The following is a 15371-nucleotide window of genomic DNA, read 5'->3' as shown; positions in this document are numbered from 1 at the left end:
GGCCCATGGCGCGGCGGTGGCCACGGGGGCGGCGGGGTCGCGCCGTTGGCTTCCCCGGCCAAACTGGCTCCGAGGTCCAGGTCGCTTCGGAATCGCTCCCGTGTTGGGTGTCTGGGAGTTGTCCGGAACTTTGTCATTTGAAACGAGCTTGAAAGAGAAGGGTGGCAGGGCAGAGGGCTTGTAGGAGAGCCACAAGTGCTGGGGAAAGGGCTTCTGAGGGACCGTGGCATTAAAGGGTAAACCGTGACATTTGCTGCCAGCAAGGGAAGTGCCCCTAATGCGAGCAGTTGCACGAGTATTAAAATACATTTAATACACTGAAATAGATTCAGTGTTGTAGCACTGAGCCCACATGTTGTGTGCCAAATTCAGTTCTGCTGTCTCTCAGGGAAAACATTGCTGCCAAATATTGAGAAATTATTTTACCAGACAAAGTTTAACTTTATACCTATCAAGGCCTGCGTGATTAAAGTGTGCAGAGAAGATATCCTAACCTTGAGAACAGATACATCCTGGCAGAATTGCTCAAAGAAGACGGATTAAGAAACAACAACTTGGCCAGATAACAGAGCTGGGAAACATCCAAGGAGAAGAAATTGTCCTCAAAAGACTCGTGACTGTAAAAGGGGAAAAGAAGTAGGGGGCTACCTCCCCAAATGACCACTGACAGCCCCCCCAAACCCCTGCACATGCATAGTGTAGTTTTGCAATGCCAGCATTATATAAATGTAGTAGATACATGGAAAGGTGGAGACTTCTTGGGAAATGTATGAATATTCATGTCTTTATATAAAGGATGAACTTTTAACATATGCATGTCAGGTGGAGAGAATGCCTGCTTCTTAATGCTACATTGGTGTTAGAAGGTTTATTCCTTATTTTGGTGACACGTTGGGACTAACACGTGTGTTCGAAAGCTTAGTGTTGGCAATACTTCCTAATGCAAATTTTCTATACCCACTAAGTCGCTAGTAGAGAAAATTATGGCCAACATCCCAGACGCATTGTGTCATCATAGTATTTAGCATTTATTTTCAGTTCCTTCTTTTTATTCTTGCTATCTGGTCACATCTGTACCCTGGTATATAGAAAAGTTGTTCAGGTAGTTATCAACTGGAAAGAAACACAAAAAAAACAGCAGAGAAACCACCATAGGAGAAAGAATGTATTTGTGTCTTCTGTTTTCTTACAATATTTATATGTAAAGAAGCTAAATAAGTAAAAGTTACAAGTCAAAGTAGAGAGAGAAGGAACTTAAATACAGTAACCATGTTTGTACTATTGCTGTAACCTGTATTCTGAGTCATTTTGAGATTACAGTCATACTGAACGATCCATTTCTGACAATATTCTTCACTGTGATTGCTCTAGAGCGGTTCAGTTACAGCAAAGGATAGCATGTGGATAACAACAATGAACAGGAAAATTGTAAACATTAAGTTTACTAGAATCAAAAGGCTTCACAGAATTTTGGCAGGACAAAGGACCGAGTCCTGTAGCTAACGTGAGTGAGGAGGGAGAGAGTGGCAGCAGGTCACTGACTGAAAAGAAAGAGGTGAGGGACAGATGTTATAGCAGTGAAAGCCTGTGGTGATTGTAAGAATTGATGGTCATAGTTAGAATTTTAAATCTGTATTTACATACAGATGTAAATGTATTTACATTTAAATGCTTTCATTTAAAAAAACTCTGAACATCCATATCCCATACTGAAATTTGAAGTGGTGCACAAGGGAGTTTTACAAGCATAGTCCAACTACAGACAAAAAGGCATACAAATAACATTTTTGTTTCGCAAATCTAGTTAATGTTTTGGGATATCTCATGCGTGGGATTGAGTTCCTATTGAACCATCTGTTGCACTACCTCACTCTGCCTATTTGACACATTAAACACAGTAAACCGTAGGTTGATAGCCAACATGTGGTCTGCACATACCACAGACCAGGATGACAAGGGACTCTACAGTGCCAACCTTAATTTCTTCCTACTGGCAGCATACTGGAACCTAGAACAGTCTCAGATTGATCCTACTCCTGATGTTTCTTGTCCTCATGATGTATGTCTTTGTATATTGCTAAAGAGAACAAATGCAGTCAAGAAACTCAGTAAAGAATGGGGAGAAAATTAGAACAAAAGAGAGACTGTGCATGCGGTACTGAATTATGCAGTTCTCTGCACTCATAAAACCCTGCATGTCTGCTTCATTTGTTGAACTAGTACTCAGCTAAGACTGGATCAAATACAAGGGTGTGTGAGTGTTTCCATCTGCAAGTAATGAGATCACTGGCCCAGAAGTCTTGCCAGCACTCTAGAATAAAAATTACTGCTGCACTGGAGTGTTTTTATTTACTGATTTTCTGCAATTAAAAAAGAAAGTGTGATGTTTAACTGCTTTATTAACCTGCTGTTAGTGGAGATCTGTGCAGCTGCTGATTGAATCCTGATTAGACTACAGTCTGTCTCTATGAAGAGAGTTTAAGGAATCGTGATACTGCCTTGGAATGGAGGAAAAGTGATAGAGATGAAGGGGAATCAAATGTAGTACTTTGCTTGACATTTTACAGACTTTGAATATCTGGTATGTTTGTAATTGCAACCAGGAACTTACTTATTTAAATATATAAAGTTTTCCCTTCCTGAGCAACATGATTGTATGTGCCCCTCTAGTTTTCATGGAATAGCATAAATAAATAAATATTGCATAAATGCAATAACTACTATAAATGCAATAGCACAAATTCTTAGACTAGACTTTTGACTACCTTGAATGAGCTTGGTGTTGGATTTTTTTCCCCCCCCTCTGTTTCCTACACAGGTAGGAACTATCAGATAGGCTTATCTTTGTGTGACATGTCTGATGTGTCTTGATGAGATCCTGCTCTCACTCCAGAAGGCCCACTCAGACGTGGAAATGAAGAAAACAGCCCTTTAACAGGGGGCTGGTCAAAGCACATAGTTACATTTCCCACATCAGGGCCAGCATCAGTTGTGTGAGTACTGCAGTTCCACTGCAAAGATTTCAAGTTACAAATGAAAGAAATTGTCTGGAGTAAAATGATGAACAATTGACAGGTTTTGAGTTTGAAATAAGCAATAAAGCTTCTTTTTCTTGCTAGTTAACCTAAAAGTATGCTTGCTTAAATTAAAACAAAATTTTCAGTGAGAAATATATCTAGACTGATATCTACCAGGTAATAGTTTATTTGCCATTTCGAAGTCTGTATAGTCCTTTCAATATTTTGACTCCATTATACAGATGACTCAGTCAGGAGGGCAGAAAAGCAATGTTTCCAGACAGTAGAGAGCAAGGCTTAAATTCAATGCATTTTGAAAAGAGCACATCTGAATAACAATTTAAGAATATTGTGTGTGCACTGAGAAATGAATAGAAATAATTTGGCCATGATGACAGCATAAGATGTTTTAAAGCTGAAAATATCGATTAAATTCCTCTTTACTGTTTCTTTTTTCACTCCATGATTCTTTCTGCATTTGACATGCTCCAGAAGTTTAAATTCAATTGCAATTTGAATTCTGTTTGGATCAGGATCGCTTCTCTCAAGAATATGTTCTTACATCAATTCTGACATTTCTTTTCCCTCAAACTGCTGTGTTCATGGGAAGTACAATAATCAGGGTAGACAGTATAATATATCCATAGCATTCAAAATATCATGTGCAATTCAATTAAATCTACTTTTGACTATTATCTGTAGGTTTCATTAAAAATTGTCATAAGGTGAACCTCAGAGTCAGAAGCACTGGAGCCAAGGAACTTGCACTGAAGGAATCCAGAGCTACAGAATTATTGCGCAGATCAGATTTTCCTCTTTGATTTCTTAATCTGAAAGGGTGGATACCTTGGAGCTGAAGAGGCAGCATGATATGCATCAACATTGTTTGTCAGAAATGTCTTCAGCCTGATTATCTATGACCCACCTTCATTTATATCTCATAACTTCTATTTTATACAATGAGTCAAAGGTTTTGTTGGTTTCAATAGAGCTATCTTGACTTAAGCTGGCTAAAAATACTGGTCTTTAAGATCAACAGTTTCTCTTGGAAGGAAGTAGGCAGATGATAATACTTTGGTGAGTTATTCCTTTAAAGAATACTGTAGTAGTGCAGTTTTATTTCCCATAGATACCAGATGAAACTGGGAAGTAGCACTGTGCTGTGGTTAGTTACAAGACTTACAGTAATAAATACAATCTTTTCACAAGTAGCTTGTGTATCTGGAGAATTCACCAAGACTAGAAATTACCAAATCTCTCATGTATGTTTTCCATTTCTTCAAGCAGTTTTGTAATAGTAGCGAAATACATCTCAAATAGACCTGGAAATAGAAAGTGTGGCAGAAACATTTTCTTTCCTTTCCAACTGTTTTGTATGATGTAATAAAAAAGAAGATCTATACAGAGTATAGCCCTGTTGATCCCTAATGGAAAATTAAGATAGGTGCCCAAGATAAGTGTGTTGAACTACCTCTAGAACTGCTTCTTTCTCAACACTGACTGTAGAGAGGAAATGGGATCACTAGGTCTGATGCAGACAACTAACCTTTATGCAGCCCAGAACAGGAGGCCCAGAACTGTGTGAGTACTCGATGTGAGGCCGCACCAGCGCTGAACACAGCGGGACAGTCGCCTCTTTTGCCGGGCTGGTTATGCTGTTTGATGCACCCCGGGATGCAGTTTGCCCTCTTGCTGCCAGGGCACACTGCTGGCTCCTACTGAGCCTGCTGCCGACCAGCACCCCCAGATCAGATCCCTTTCTGCAGGGCGGCTCTCCAGCCACTCCTCTCCCAGTTTATAATTGTGCCCAGCATTACTCCATGGTAGCTTACAGAGCTCAAACTTTGGTCCAGGCCACAGAGCGCCCTAGGGCCTTGCTGCCCTGATCACGCAGACCTATGGATCATGATCTACAAATCATGATCAATGCAGGCTTTCCTTTGCACAAAAACTACAGAAAGGCGTGAGCCTGGGGCACCCTTTGGTCTCCTCTAGATGTGAAGTTGATGTGTCAGCAGGGAATGTACCTAGGCCTGGAAAACCTGCTTTTTGGAAGTAGATTGTTGTCTGTCTTTCCCTTACTAAATGAAGAGGTTTTCCTCATCTGGAAATCAGGAAGATCGAGGGAGGGGAGCAGAAAATGAGGCTTCATTAACTCCGTTCTAACAGAACTACTTTTCTCCTGCCCCTACTTGTCTGTTACATAAGTGCATTTTTCCCTCCAGTGGTTCTTTGCTTATGGGTGCAACCTGTGACTAAATCAAGCTGTGCCCAGTAAAGAACAGCCTTGTGGACCTCTAATGGAAACTCAGGTGTGCTTGGAAGCAGCACGAGTTGCTCAGTAAGTCACCTGCTTATTAATCAACTGATACATAACCTGAATTAAGACAATGTTGTTCTCATATCCAGATAATAGATTTTTTTAAGATGGAAGCATTAGCCTGAGCAGATTCCAAGGGGAATAATGTCACTGTGACTAGCTGCACTTCACCTAATGGTTTTCTCTTTGGAGGAAATAAGATATAAGTGGCGTCAAGAAAAGAGGTTGTGGAATAATCATATACTTCTATTTTGCACCTAAGGAGTTTATTTTCAATAATCATAAAGACTGCTTTCAGATGTTTCAGGGAATACGTTTAATCTCTTCCTTTAAGGCTACAAAGAGGCCTTTGAGCTACAGACCTGGGAGTTTGCTCCTGCAGTACCATTTAATTTGCCATGTTTAGCAGTTTGCTGCTTTTGCACAGGCTCCATAAAATTCACAAATTTTCCACTTAGGGACTAGTGGAAACAGAGATACTAGTTACAGGATGTAGGCTTGGTAGAACATTTGTATTATCTGGATTTGTAAGTGGTTCCCCAAGAAATATGCTGAGCAACATTCTCTGTGATGCGTAAGAATGATACTAGCTACCAGAGTTAATTGCTGTCACTTACTAAAAGTCTTTGTGGAGCTCTGCTTTATTAACTGTATTTATCTGACAGTGATACTGAGTGTGTTCCTCCCTTCTTACTGATCTGTAGTTTACCAAAATTTAAGTAATCTAAACGGGGATCATAAATTATGTCAAAGAAGTTAAAGCAGATGACCATTTGTAACAGAGTGAAAGAAGTCATGGAAGCTCCAAATCAACAGTACGGATCACCACAGTCTACCTTCCAGAATGCTAAAGGGTGTCTAACACGCCTATTTTAGTTCTTGTTAAAAACTAGCAGCTGATTCACCAGCCACATTGTTCTCCTTCAAAGAACAATTTCCAGGAAGGCAGAAAAGCAAACGCCCGAGGCACTCACTGCTTCAACCATCTCTTATCTAATCTATGCCTGTGTTTGTCAGCAGGCTTAGATCCTCACACAAGCCTGCTCCAGTGCCTTGTCTCCATAGCTTATGCTCTGTTATGGATATACTGAAAACATGGAAAAATGCAGTCTTCTTTGGCCTTTACAATACAGAAGAGGCATAAAAGAGTTAGTTATATTTCAAATTGCTACTTACCTTCTTAGAAAACCTTTTTGCCTACACATTGTCAATATGAGAGTGTATGAGCCACCGACACACTGTCTCTCTCAAATGTTAAATGTTTCTCTAATCACCTAGTGCTGTCTGCATTCATTTTGAGTATGCTTTAGAAACAATGTCTTTCTGCAGTTAAGTGTATATAGACACAACATTCATGTAATGCACTAATGCTGTGAAATCTCCCTTGGCAGTCTTGCTACTCACCAGAGGTTTGTCAGTGCTAAGGTAGGGATGTATAAGAGAATGAAGCCAAGGAGGAGTGTTACTTGTAGTACAATCCCGAATCCAAACACAGCCCTACCGATGTTTGTGAGGCTTTTGTCAAAGCAAGACCAAGTAGCCTAGTGGCAAGACCAAGGGCCTAGTGGCAATTTTTGCTTCTTTTTTTTCAAAATTCACCACATATGTATCATCCAAAAGCATTTTCCTCAGTTCATATACAAAGATACAGGTATGTGTATTTGCAGCAACAGTTTGCAGCTACAGCAACTGCATGTTGACAAGTGGGTACATGCATGGAGGAATATTACCTGTAATGCTCATAAACTCCTGCAGGTTCAGTATGTTTCTGGAGGTACTAGAATGCTAACCCCTTGGTCTGCATGTAAGATCCCAACATTTTTTTTTGTTGGAGGTGTGTGTAAATGTTTTAATTTTTAGAAGGAATTGCCATTTACAAAAAACACACAGAAGTAATTATTTTTAATATTTTGCATAACTATCTGTAGAAACTTAATAGGAACCTGGTTCATAATTTACAATGCAAAGCCTGAAAAAAGATATGGAAGAGGTGCATTTCTGAAATGAGCTGAATCAGTTTATAGTGATTAATATACCCATACATTGCCTATTTGATCTTTAAGAAAATATTGAAAAGGACAGGCTCTACATCCAATTATCACAGCCTAGAGACAATTAATTGGGAACCCATTGTTCTGTGCTTCTTACCAAAAATAATGTGAAGTGATACATAACGAGAAGCAGAATGGGATCCTGTCATTCAGCAACATGTAGTTGTGAGCGGCTCTGTATCAGTACCAAGTGAGAACACCAGGAAAAGAGATCATACTGTGCTGGGTCATGGAGGCAAAACTAAAAAAGCATTGTAGAAGACTGGACTGCATTTGACTCTTGCATTTACCTCTACTTGGTTGACTCACTGTGGAAAAAAAACCCAGTAGCCTGCCTCACCTTTCTCTACCTTTCTTTCATGCCTCAGTGCCTTCTTATTAGAAATTGCTGTATTTCCTCCATTCTTCATGTTCAGATCCTTCACCTCCTTTCTGTATTGCAAAGGTCTGCACCTTTTTTTTTTATTTGCCAACTCACAAGGTCTTTTCAGTTTGCCATCTCCAGTTGTTCCAGTCCTTTTCTCTGCCAGCATACCTTGGAATGATTCTGAGCGGAGAGAATTTATTTTCTCAGCAAAGAAGAGATAATAGATAGCTTCAAATACATAGAATAGTGTGTGCACTCAAACAGATGTATCCTATCACCTTTTCTACAGTGAAGTCTCAGATAAATTCGTAGACTTCCCTCAGAAAACCCCCAAACCCAAAAAAACCAGAATTAGGGCATCCATCTTTGCCATTAAACCTCAAAACCCTTTGCATTACCAGTTTTGCAGACTTTATTGATTATATTAACTATTCTGAGCATACCTTTGGTGTGGCTGTGGTGCTTGTGACAATTTTTTTTTATCTCTAAAACATGTCAGTATAGAGAACAAAATGCATGCTAAGCTTCTAGTATACCAGTATACATATTTTTTACTTTTAGTGACCCTTTGTTGTGAAATGATACATCCAGGTGCAGACGAAGCCTTTGTGCCACATAGCTGCAGGGCTCAGCCTGGCCTCCAGAGACCTCTGGGACAGAGGGAGCCCCAGCTGAAGTCACGTGCAAAGGTCATTTCAGTTTTGTTTTTGAAGGTGCAGAGGCAGTAAAAACTCTCTCTCCCTTTCTTTACAGGTAAATCTTCAAACCAGTTCTGTAGTGATTACTACCAGTTTAAAATATTGTGATTTTTTTTTTAACCTCACAATAATATAAGTTTACCTATGATCAACAGAGAACTTGGAGCCTGTTACGGTTATTTTGTTCCTTATGCATGTGGCCCTCACCCCTGTGCTGAAGAAGACAAACAGGTACATTTTCTATCATATTCCCTAGCAGCAGGTGCTTCTGTGTTGCTCTGAACACCATCACTTTGAGTTAAAATCCTTTGGAAAGGTGTGTGTTTTGCCGTGATGAAGTCCAGAATAACAGTTCTAACCTGTGACTTAACATTTTTCCTCTGCACCCCCTGTATGTTGTTGAGGAAATTTTTTAAACCAGTTTAGGATCATCGAGTTCCTCCAGACCCTCCAAGTCTGCCCAGAACCTGAGCTGTGCCAATGCAACTTTCTTCCAGTTTGGGAATTATATAGAGCGCTCTCTCCATATATCTAGTACTCTCCATATGATCTAGTACTGTTAACAGCTTGATTCAATCATTAACAAGAAATTGCAAAAAGACAAGCAAGCGAACTGCTGCAGATGACAACAAACAGTTTGACAGGCACTGGGAAAGGAACAGCTGTGCCCTTGTATTTAAGGTGAGAGCCTGAGGAAAAGGAAAGGACTTGAGTCCTTCTGAGGCAGGTGAGCAGGACCTGGGGGGTTGTTGCTGTTGATTTATTTAACTTGGTGCTGGGCCTCACTGCAGCTGAGGTGAGCTATTCCTAGACTTACTCTGCATATGCACGTTATTTTTATGAGAAAAGGGATTTTGAATGCTTGAAAATATTCTTTTCCCCAGCATTTCTGGTAATGCAAACAGTGTACTAGCAGGTGAAGGTCTGTGTGTTGGGGAAATCTAGGGAAGTGTGAACTATACAAGGACTGGGATAAAAGCTTGTTTTAAGCCATTAGCTCAAGTAAAAGGACCTTTTAACTAAAAGGTTAAAAGAAACTAAAAAATCTGTTAATCATGTTCTGCAGGAAAACTGTAGATTAGATTCCCAGGGATCTGATTCCAGCTCACAGACTTTTACAGGACTTTAAGCCCTGAAAGAAGAGAGGAAGACAGATGTTTGCTTTTTCTGTACAGGCTTCTTGGTATGGACCAGCTCAGTGGGCAGTGGAGGTCGTTTCTAAAAAGCCAGCAGGATTCCCTCATAGCAAGAAAAGAAAATATTTTCCTGCATTATTTGGTGAAATTTCGCTCTCCTTTTTTTAGAGTAGGTGGATGATGGGAGGATGTTTCCTTACTGCACCCTGCCCTCTCAGTATTACTGACTGCTCCCATACGCATTCTCAGGACAGGTGTTATAGACAGATTCTTGCAGATCCTTCTTATGCTCTCCCTTGTCTGCCTCTCACCCTCTGCATTTCTGCAGATGATTTAATGATAGAGGCAGGACAGACAACAGGGCAGCCTGACTCATTTTCAAATATATCTATTTACATACCCCTTATCTGACTTATACTGACATATTTTTTTTTATTCATGGAAATGAAAAGTATCCTTTTTTTATTCTGTTCTTCATGGACTTTACTCACTAATTTTATATCTGTCCAAGGAAGTTACACTCAAGATTATGATCTTTCTAGAGATGTAATGACTTCAAACCAGAAAGCACTGTCAGCATCTTGCTGAATTCCAGCTTTCCAAAAAATAGAGGAGTTAATGAGGGCTTAAAAATATCTTAGCTCCCTTGAAGAGAATGGAGACTTGAAAACTAAAGAGAATATATTGAGTCACTCCTTAATGCACTCACTGGTACCTATCTATAATGCTATCAAATTAACTCAGCCTGGAGCACAGCTAGAGATAGAGCTTGGTAGCACTCAATTTTTATCAGCCTGCTTATTTTAGACAAGCCCAGTGCTGGTCTGAGTTGACATAGCCTCTAGTTTCTGTAACCATGTGGATAACGGAAAGATATTTCAAACAGGTTGATGAGATGCAGATGTTCTATCAAATTTTTGTTAGAATCTTCTTACATTTCAGAGGTGGAAAAAAGGGGAGGCCTTGGTGGGAAAAAGATTATTTCAAATAATTTGCTGGGATCCAGTGATTCTCTGGGATCAGATAGGATGATCAGTGTTTGTGCTTTCTGGGGAAATGAAAGAGGGCCAGTAACCTACCATTTCCCTTGCCATGTTATTCTGGGAGAATCTTCTCTTTTGGAAACACTGCATCAGTTATATCCAGCCACACTAAGTGCCCTGTTCATTTTTGTTTCTCATGTAAGTACTCTTCCTCTTTGTGCTACATGGAATAAAATTAAAATAGGTTAATCAGTAACTAATTGTTCCTCAGCTGAACAGTCTCTCATGTGTCCTCAGCTGTAAGTAACCTAAAATCTGTCTTTTGCTTTTATGTAGGTACTGATATATCCATATTGCTGAGTCTTCCAGCAGCAAATGAAGAATATGTATCTGTTCCTCCTTTCCATTTTATATTTGCTTTTGAAAGCCACTGGCACCAAAGAGGTTATATTTGGTCATAATAATTTCACAGAATATAAAGTGGGCAACATGAACCTGATTCTCTCTGTCCCACACGGTGGGTCAATGGAACCCAAGGACATTCCTGATCGAGAGGCTGGCTGCTGGGATGCAAAGATATCCTCTTGTATTTTCTCTCATGAGTGTCCTCTTGGAAGCATTCAAAATTATAAAAAATGCAAAGTGTCTACCAACCAAGACAGGTATACTATAGAGGTGGCTCAGGCTCTTGCAGAAGAAATCAACAAAATTACTGATGGCTTCTTCCCACACATCATTATAAACCACCTACAGAGGTTCAAGATGGATGCTAACAGGGAAAAGGAAGAAGCCTCCTTTGGAATTGCCCAAGCAGAACAGGCCTGGGAGGAATATATGGGATTTTTGACCACTGCAAAATCGCAGATGACAGGGGGCCTGATTCTGGATATCCATGGACAAGCACATCCTGAACAGTGGATAGAACTAGGTTACACACTTTCAAAAGCTACCCTTAACTCAGGCGTCTTTTCTGCATCATGTTCCTCAATTAGCCATCTGGCCAGTCAGCTAGTCAACGTGTCTTCTGAGTCTTTAGTTGCTGGGAACAGAAGTTTAGGTAAATACATTGAAGAACAAAATAACAGTTATGTTTGTGTGCCTTCTCCATCCAATCCTAGCCCAAATAATGGGAACTATTACAGTGGTGGATACATAACAAAGACTTTTGGTTCCCGTACTTCTGGCACTGTTGATGCCATTCAGCTTGAATTACCCCAGTGGGTGAGGGCAGCTGAAGAACGTCCCAGATTTTGCAAAGTGCTAGCAAGGGCTATAATGAAATTCTGGCAAACTAACTACTGCAGCCAGTACAACCATAAATTTCTGCCATGCTGAAAGAGACTGTCTTGTTATGATACCTCTCCATACTACAGTAATCATCTGGAACAACAGAACAACTAACACACCTGCAACATTTAAGTCTGCAATGTAACTGTGGAGGCTGATGGGAAGAAACTAACCTGCAAAGGAATACAGAGACATTGACACAGAGAAAATCCATAGCTAATACCAACAAGTCCGTTAACTCACGGCTTTGTACTAGAACCAGCATGGACAAAACTGCCTGAAGATGAATGGGTATATTTGGAAGTATCACTTGCTTGCTATCCTTTTCTGTACTTAATTTCTTTCCAGTAGCATCCTCTGTTGTCTAGCACACAATAAGCAACTATTCTTCCAATGAATTCTGTGCAGTACCTTAGTAGATTATCTCTTCAAAGAAATGAAGTGTCTCTGCTTTTCTTGTGACATTTAAGAAAGACATTTGGATAAAATCATTGTGTAAAATGTTTTGGGCCAGGGCCAGCTTCCATTTGGTGTTTATAAAGCCCTAGGAGCTGGAACTCTTCAAGTATACAGTAATGCTGAGCAATGGCACGTAGTCTGCACTACTTCAGGTTTTGTTAATTTAATGAATTACAAACCCCCCCCTCTGAGACCATTATAGCACTGTAATTTTGTCACAGTCTAAACAGTGCAACGGTAAGGTAGTAAGTGGATGGAAGGCTGCTAAAGATAACACGTACATATCATGATTTTTGACAGTTTTCTTTACAGCATTGTTCCCTCCTGAGAGCTGGTCCATTGATTTCATTCAGCATAGGATTAACCACTTGATTGTTACTGGAAATAGTACTACATTATGGATGGGCTCTTCTGCACAGTGGAGAATGTAGTGGCATGAATACACATGAGTACAAATCAGCTCTTGGAAAACAGGGGCAATTAATAAGGAAAACCGAAGGGAGCAGGCGGCAAGACTGAACAGAGCAAAATTCAAAAATTAAGAACCTATGAAATGCCAGCAGTGCTAAAGGTTTGGTAAAAAGAAAAGCATGAGTAAATAGTCAGCTCTGAGTAAATAGTGAGGGCTGAGGAAGTAAATAGTCAGTTAATAAACTGAAGTGGGATATCTGCATCTTGCAACCACAGTAAAACAGTTCTAACTAGAAATAGAGGCAATACCAAAGAGAAAATCTCACACATTTATAAAACATGACATGTAAAAGCATCAAGAGAAATGGGTGAGGAGCTCACTGAACCTGAACTGTTCATTTTTAATAATCTTTGAAGAGTAGGCAATTTTCAGGTAACTGGAAGAGAGCTGATGTAGCTGTCTTTCAAAGGCAAATAGGACTCAGGGGACTGCAGGGGTGTTACCTTTCATACACTAACTGCTGAATCATGGGGCAAATGAAGGGAACACAAATAGTAAATGGCAGATTACATGCTATCTGGTGCCACTTGGTTTGTCAGACAACCTTGATTTTAGTTTTAATGACAAAGTTAGTTAATGTGGTGGGTTGACCCTGGCAGATGCTAAGTGCCCACCCAGTTCTTACTTCTCCCAGTGGGATGGGGGAAAGATTTGGAAGAGCAAAAATGAGAAAATTCATGGTTTGAGATAAAAACAGTTTAATAGGTGAAACAAAGCTGCACATGCAAGCAAAGCAAAATAAGGAGTTCATCCACTACTTCCCATCAGCAGGCAGATGTTTAGCCACATCCTGGGAAGCAGGGCCTCAGCACGCATAATGGTTACTTGGAAAGACAAATGTCATAACCATGAACATCTTGTTTTCCCTGTTTTCCTCCCCCATTCCAGGAGCTCTTACTGCTGAGCAGGACATTATATGGTATGGAATATCTCAGGTCAGTTCAGGTCAGCTGTGCCAGCTGCTTCCTCTCCCAGCTTCTTGTGCACCCCCAGCCTACTCACTGGCGTTGGCGAAAACCACCTTGATGTTGTGCAGGCATTGCTCAGCAATAGCCAAAACACTGGTGTGTTACCAACACCGGTGTAGTCACAAAAAACATAGCACAAAACAGGCTGCTGTGAAGAAAATTAGGTTAATCCCAGCCAGACCCAGTACAACTGCTCACAATATTTTTAAATATACTCCCACAAGATATTTTGCTAAAATTAAAGCAGTATTAGCCCAAAATCCATCATAGCCCTATAACAAGTTGAAGACAGGTAAATCATCGTGAATCATTGTATATTCAGCTCATCAGAAGACAGTCTTTCCAAGAAGGCCAGCTGATCAAACACTGTTCATTGCCAGTAATATATAAACCCCAGTATTTTTCACAAAATAGTAGCTAATAAGGGCACTAGTTACATGGATTATTGTAAGTGCTCACTAAGTGACACACTTGGCAAGGATTTGTACCTTTAGCTAGACAAAGGATCGTAGAATATGCATTCTGTGACCTGTGTCATGTCATGACACTGTCCTGGAATGCTGAAATGCCAGGAAGGATTCAGGAAATCATGACAGATCATCAACTGAATATGAGCTCAGCAAGCACTCTTCTTGCTTAGAGGATGAACATGCTCTTTGAAAGCATAAGCAAGAAACTAACAGGCAGAAACAGGAGGGAATGTTAACTCCTTGTTGTGTGTCTGGTGCTTACAAGACTGTGAGTATAAAATGAAGTTCTGACGCAGACACTTGAAGATAACCACTGTGCCAGAAAGATAAAAAGGCTACAGAAATCTGCCTTGTAGTAAGAGACTCACAAAGCTCAAATTGCAGGTAACTTGCTGTCAAGAGTAATTGGGAGGCTGATAGAACCTGGATAAAGAACACCTTTTGTGTTTTCCTTCTGCCTTCTTCATTCAGTTCATAGAGCATGAAGTGTAATTTCTCTATGTCACACTCCCCTGAGTTTCTGTTTCATGGTGGTTTTTTTTTTTTTGCGGGAACAGAACCAGAGGCCCTGGGGAGCATCTACAGGAATACTGAAGCCAGATCTGTGTAGAACCTATTGGAGCTGACAGGGCTTGTTAGTTCGGATCAAGTGCCATGTCAGTGTAACACACTACTTTCAGACCTGAGCTGGCTCCTGAAGCTGCAGTGCACTGCCCCTCAGCTAAGATGCCCAGCTTGCTCCTTACTCTCAGCTCAGACAAGTTAACTGGTTCATGGAGAGCAGATAATGACTTATTTGATTATGAAGAATAATCTCTGGAAAGGATTTTTGATGGCTGATGAAGCTTAATCTGGCAGAAAAAAGGCAGCATAATATCCAATATATTAAAGTCAAAACTGGGCAAATTTGGAGCAGAGAGGAAACCTGTGGTTTTGACATGGAGAATAACTGGCATCAAGATACATTAAGAACCCTAGGATGGTCCATTCAACTGGAAACCAAAACAGTAACACAAATGGGCATTTGGCCACAGAAGGTACTCATAATGGTTTCTCTGCCTTGTGCCACCTAGAAGGTTAGACTGGATGATAACAGCCAATCTCCTTTGGCATTACAATTCATACATTTTTCTGTCAGTGTGT

General features: G+C 40.3%; 2 protein-coding genes across 9 annotated transcripts in view; both read right to left on the bottom strand.

The window, feature by feature from the left end:
• EXO1 (exonuclease 1) overlaps positions 1–2992 on the bottom strand; it is a 19444-nt gene extending 16452 nt beyond the window's left edge. The window contains exon 1 of the mRNA XM_026844866.1: positions 1976–2992. The gene's annotated coding sequence lies outside the window, so the exon portion shown is untranslated. The remainder of the gene's footprint in view (positions 1–1975) is intronic.
• Positions 2993–2998: 6 nt separating this feature from the next.
• Positions 2999–15371, bottom strand: part of WDR64 (WD repeat domain 64) — a 91656-nt gene continuing 79283 nt past the window's right edge. For 3 of the 8 annotated variants that reach the window (XM_026844858.1, XM_026844861.1, XM_026844859.1), the window contains one exon: positions 3768–7935. Coding sequence is in view for 3 of the 8 variants with exons in the window: in XM_026844859.1 (XP_026700660.1) it covers positions 7876–7935 (60 nt within the window). In the remaining 5 variants the exon portion in view is untranslated. Of the gene's footprint in view, positions 7936–8545; positions 14542–15371 lie in introns of those variants that run through there. The other 5 variants (XM_026844863.1, XM_026844864.1, XM_026844857.1 and 2 more) reach the window with 3 other exon arrangements.

Source organism: Athene cunicularia (assembly GCF_003259725.1).
Source record: "Athene cunicularia isolate RWA chromosome 3 unlocalized genomic scaffold, athCun1 chr3_part1, whole genome shotgun sequence".
NCBI lineage: Eukaryota > Metazoa > Chordata > Aves > Strigiformes > Strigidae > Athene > Athene cunicularia.
This window is presented reverse-complemented; position numbering and strand designations above follow the sequence as displayed.